The sequence below is a fragment of the Meriones unguiculatus genome (assembly GCF_030254825.1).
Source record: "Meriones unguiculatus strain TT.TT164.6M chromosome 13 unlocalized genomic scaffold, Bangor_MerUng_6.1 Chr13_unordered_Scaffold_119, whole genome shotgun sequence".
In the NCBI taxonomy this organism is placed as follows: domain Eukaryota; kingdom Metazoa; phylum Chordata; class Mammalia; order Rodentia; family Muridae; genus Meriones; species Meriones unguiculatus.
Genome location: NW_026843595.1, coordinates 92,765 through 97,871, shown reverse-complemented (window position 1 = coordinate 97,871; position 5,107 = coordinate 92,765). Strand labels below are relative to the sequence as shown.

The window sequence follows — 5,107 nt, the reverse complement described above, 5'->3', positions numbered from 1 at the left end:
CTCAGTGTTTCTCAACTTGTGGATTGCAATAGCTTTGGGGTATGAAAGAACTTTTCTCAGAGGTCACATATCAGATATTTTGCATTTTAGATATTCACTTGATTCATAACAGCAGCAAAATTTCAGCTGTTAAGTAGCAATGAAAATAATTTTATGATCGAGGGTCTCCAAATCATGAGGGTAGCAACATTAGGAAGATTTAGAATCACTGGTAGCTGAAAGTATGCTCTCAGTGAACAGCTCAATTTCAAGGCATAAGGTCACTATGCTTTGGTCCTTTATTTTTTTTTAAATTTTAATTATTTTTTTTACAATTAATTCACTATATAGCCTGATTGAAGCCCCTTGCCTAAACTCCTCCCAGGCCCACTGAAAGGTGGAGTCCCCTGCCATCTGCCCATAGCTTATCAAGTCTCATCAGCACCACCTGGATCCTCTTCCTTTGTGGCCTACCGAGGCCACATCAATAAGGGCAAGTGATCACAGAGTAGGCAACAAAGTTCATGAGAGAGACAGCCTCTGCTCCCCTTACTCAGGAAGCCACATAGATACTGAGCTACCAATCAGCTACATCAGAGCAGGGGATCTAGGTCATCTACATGCTTGGACCCTGGAGGTGCACCATTCCCTGCAGAACCACCTGGGCTGAAACTTTTTATATTTGTTGGTCTAGCATACAAAATGGGAAAAAGAATCTTCACCACCTCTATATCTGAAAAGGGATGATATAGAAAATATATTAATAACTCTAGAAATTAAAAAACAACAAATCAGGTAATTAAAAAATAAGGTACAGAGCTAAATAGAGGATTCTCTGTAGAGGAATATAGAATGGCAGAGAAACATTTAAAGAAATGCTCAATGTCTTTAGTCATCAGAGAGAAGCAAAACAAAACAATGCTGAGATTTCACCCTACACCCAGCAAAATGGCTAAGATCAAAATCTCAAATGACAACACATGCTGGAGAGGTTGTGGAGAAAGGGTATACCTCCTAAACTGCTGGTGGGAATGTAAACTTTTACCAAAGTTTGAAAATCAATCTGGTGGTTTCTCACACAATTATGAATAGTGCTTCCTCACGTTCCAGCTAATGTTGCATAGAAATAAATACAAAATATACTCAAGCATGCAACAAGGAAATTTGTTCAACCACATTAGTAGCAGCTTCATTCATAATAGCCACAACCTGAAAGCAACCCAAATGTATCAGAGGAACAGATACAGAAATTGTGGTACATTTACACAATGGAATATAACTAAGCAATTAAAAAAAAAGAAATCATGAAATTTGCAGACAAATGGTGGAATCTAGAAAAGCTCCACTCTGTGACTCCTGTGGACGAGTCCTTCTCTGATTGGCTCTTGGTCTGCTCCTCAAATAGACCTCACTTCCAATCAAGGCCCTTGCCCTCTCCAAACAAGACTTCCCTACATTGCTTGGGATTAAGGTTGAGTCCTAAGGGTGTGTCAACATTTCAGCCAGGGGGCTTTTCAGGGGTGTCTGTGTTCCAGCCCCAGCAGGCAGCCCATGAAGATCTCTATGTGTGACCCCCCCATTGCCAGGTTGCAGGACTGAAATTCCTCTAAAACTGCCTCCCTCCACCAATCCTTGTTGTTTTTTACCAAGGAAGACTCAAGAGCCACCTGCTCGGGGGAAATCCCACTAGCTCAGAGAGACAGGGAGAGCACCCAGCTGACCTTGTACTCAACTGAGGACACAGAAGGAGATATCCCTGCCCCCACCCCCTTCACCAGGCTGTCCTAAGGACCCTCTGATTCAATCTCTCTCCTTCCTGGCATCTCTTTCAGCCGAATAGAAACATTGTGCTGGATTTCAGTCTTCCATCACAGACTATCACCCACTCCCCTAAACTAAACAGTGGAAAAATCCACCTGAAGATTCATGTCTTCATGCCACCTTCCCCGCGAACATCAGTAACCTCAGAAAAAGTCCATTTCAGGATCTAGGTCTTCCCATCTGTCTGTTTCAGGAACTCACTGTCCTCTTTCAGTCAGGTCGATGAGCTCTTCCTGCACCAGGGCATGGCGGTTGTGGAGCTGGCGGTGGTGTTGGTGTTGTGTGTGCGTTTGTGTGGGGGCTGTGGGTGGTACCAACTTTCCCGGTGTGACCATGGCTCCGGGTTGCCCTCTATCTGCCTCCTTTCCTTCCTTGAGTAGAGGCTTTCATGGGGAATCCTCTCTCACTGGGGATGGGCTCCTTTGCAATTTGATGGAACCCTTAGGCTCTGCTGACCTGTGGAAATATAGGCAAAAGCTGCTTCTCTGAGCGTCCCATTACCTGAAACCCATCCCACTGTTTTGAAAATCCCATTGAAGAATGGAAGCTCACACTCATCATCACGTTCTCCTACAATCCAGGGACTTTAAACAGCAGTTGACTGCCTGGTTGCCAATCAGGAAATTTCAACTTAAAAAACAAAACAAAACAAAACATAATGGTCTGTATTTGTGGGAGTTCCTGCTCCCTGTTTCTGTTTATTTAGAAACTCCGTTTTGTGTACACCAAACATCTGTCACTCCTTTTCTCCCATACCATACAGCAATGTTTCCTCAGGGAAGGATCTACCAACAGGTGGCAGAACCTAGTGCCCTCCCCTGCCCCGTCCTCACCACACCATGAGTGCAGTTTCAGCCCAGCTTTGCATCCAACACGAGGCCAGAGAGGGCATTCAGGTCCATCGTGGATGGATGAGCTAGCAGAATCTGGTCAATCTTCTGTTTCTGCTCAGAGTCCGGGAAGATGCTCATCAGCGCCTCTCTCAACTCGCTGGTCTCTGCCCAAGATCTCTGTGCAGGCCTGGCCAGTTTCTGCTGCATCCTGGTTAGTGTGACCGGGGCAGTGAAGAGCTGTTGCTGAGGAAGCCCAGGGCTTGGAGAGGCTCCGTGGTTCTGAGGTGGTGGCCATTGGCTGGGGCTGGGGCTGGGGCTAGGGCTCCTGAGGACAGAATCCAAACTGCTCATGCCTGGCGGGCCGCTGTCATCAACCAGCTGCTTGTCTGGAGGAAAGAGGTCCTTTTGAAGAAATTCTTCCAGCCGAGGTCCGTGTCTTCCCAGAGGGTCATCGGGAACCATAAATATGTCTCCCATGAACGTATACTGAAGCAGTCTCCTGGCAACGATTTCTCTCCAGGACGCCGACTCAGTCACAAACTCTCTCAGGTTATCATTGGTCACGATGATCCCCCCGGTCTTGTCTGCCAGGTGCAGTAGGAACCTGTCATCATGAGAAGAGATTCTTTCTCGGGAGACCATCCGGGCAGGAGTCAGAGCCACTATGCCGAGGTCCTGGAGCTGGCCCAACAGGTGCTGTTCCGTGACGTGAGGATCCCGTCTCGTTCTCCACTGCGGGACAAACACGGTGATGTTTCTGTTGCCAAGCTTCCAGAAATACTCCACTGCGAGGGCTATTCCGCGGCAACTGAAGAACTTTTTCAGGCCATGGGCCATGGCCACGTTACTTCCATCTATCACCACATGCTTCAGATCTGCTCTGCCGGGCTCATTTCTCAAGGCCAGACTGTATGGGGTCTTGAGGGCCTCTTGAAATCTCTGAACCCCTGTGAACGAGGCAGTGGGGTCCTCATAGGATCCACCCAATTCTGCGGATCCTGTCTCTGAAGGAAACAGCCAGGGCTGCTGCAGGAGTGGCTCAGAAATTGGGGGGCACATCGGCTTAGGCTCAGGCAAGCCCCCTGAGTGGGAATGCTTTCCACGGGGAGGCTCCTTAGATTCTGCAAGCACAGGTCCCACGGGTTGTTGAAAACCCTTGTCAGGCGTTCCTCCCTGGGCCAATGGGAAAGGTGGTGGGGGTTGCTGCCCTTGTTCGGTTTCCTTCTGAGCCGGGGGCGACTCAGGTTCCATGGGCTGTCCATCCCGGCCCCCTGACCCATCACGTACCCTAGTTTATCCTTCGAGGGCCTTCTGTTCTCTCACTTCCCCTCTCTCGTGTCTCTGCAGCCTCAGTAACATCACAGCTAATTTCGCTTGTTGCACGACTACCACTTCTTGCAGTAGTGCTGCTTTTCCAGATGCTATTGAGGTGCGTTCTTGTTGGGCACATATTGATCCAAGCTTCTTGGAGAGAAAGTAGAGAAGGACAGCTGCAAGTCCAAGTACAAGCAGGCTGGTGATCGTGATGGTGATCAAGGCCCAAAGAACTGCCGCCATGGCTTTCCCGAGGAACCCCCCTAGGCCTTCAATTTCCCCCCTCTCCAAAATGGAGCCTCCTATGTGTTCTCCAGCAGGAGCCAGGTGAAACAGATGCATCCTCTGCAGAGGATCCCAGGGAATTTCTCCTCCTCCGAGGCTCTCCCTCAGACGTCTGCTCTCCTCTGAGACCTTTCTGTCAGATGTCCTCTGCCTCCTGCAATCTTGGTGGGTTCTCTCCTTCCCGATCAGGTTGGGTTCCACTGCAACACTTCTGGTCCCTTCTGACTCTCGGGTTTCACGTGCCTCTCTTCACCAGCACAGAACGCACTCAGAAAATCAACAATGGGTGGTGGGTTGCTGGAGGGAAAGGGGTGGAGCTCCACCTCACTGCACAGTGAGAACTCAACTGAGCTGCTCTAGAGTGCTGCACTCTCTTTAAGAAGCCTCCCTTTCCTGGTGGGCGGATCCTATCTCTGATGCTTGCTGAGGAGTCCTTCTCTGATTGGCTCTTTGTCTGCCCCTCCACTAGACCGCACTTCCAATCAAGGCCCTCTCTCTTTCCAAACTAGAGTTCCTTACATTGTTTGGGATTAAGGTGTGTCCTAAGGGTGTGTCAGCCTTTCAGACAGGGGGATTTTCAGGTGTGTCAATCCCAGCAGGCAGCCCATGAAGATCTCTTGGTGTAACCCCTTGCTAGAGCAGCCAGGTAGCATGATTGAAATTCCTTTACAACTGCCTCCCTCCTCCAGCAAACAAACAGACCAAAAACAATAAAAACCACAAAAACAAACAAACAAACCAGACTAATTCCTTTTGCTTTTTGCCAAGTTGGACTCAAGTTCCATATGCTATTTATTGGATGATGATGCTGTAGGGTGTTCGAAGTTTACAATGATTCGATCATTTTAGGTGAGCAGTACATCTAGTCCTGCCCC

General features: G+C 48.5%; 1 protein-coding gene across 1 annotated transcript; it reads right to left on the bottom strand.

The window, feature by feature from the left end:
* Window positions 1-2,651: 2,651 nt before the first annotated feature.
* On the bottom strand, window positions 2,652-3,884 carry LOC132650578 (NEDD4-binding protein 1-like). The gene has a single exon (XM_060375933.1). It carries the CDS (start codon window positions 3,882-3,884, stop codon window positions 2,652-2,654), a length of 1,233 nt encoding a protein of 410 aa, XP_060231916.1.
* Window positions 3,885-5,107: the final 1,223 nt, after the last annotated feature.

Excerpts from the sequence above, each read along its gene's own strand:
- LOC132650578 (XM_060375933.1), bottom strand. The coding sequence starts at position 3,884 with ATGGAACCTGAGTCGCCCCCGGCTCAGAAGGAAACCGAACAAGGGCAG.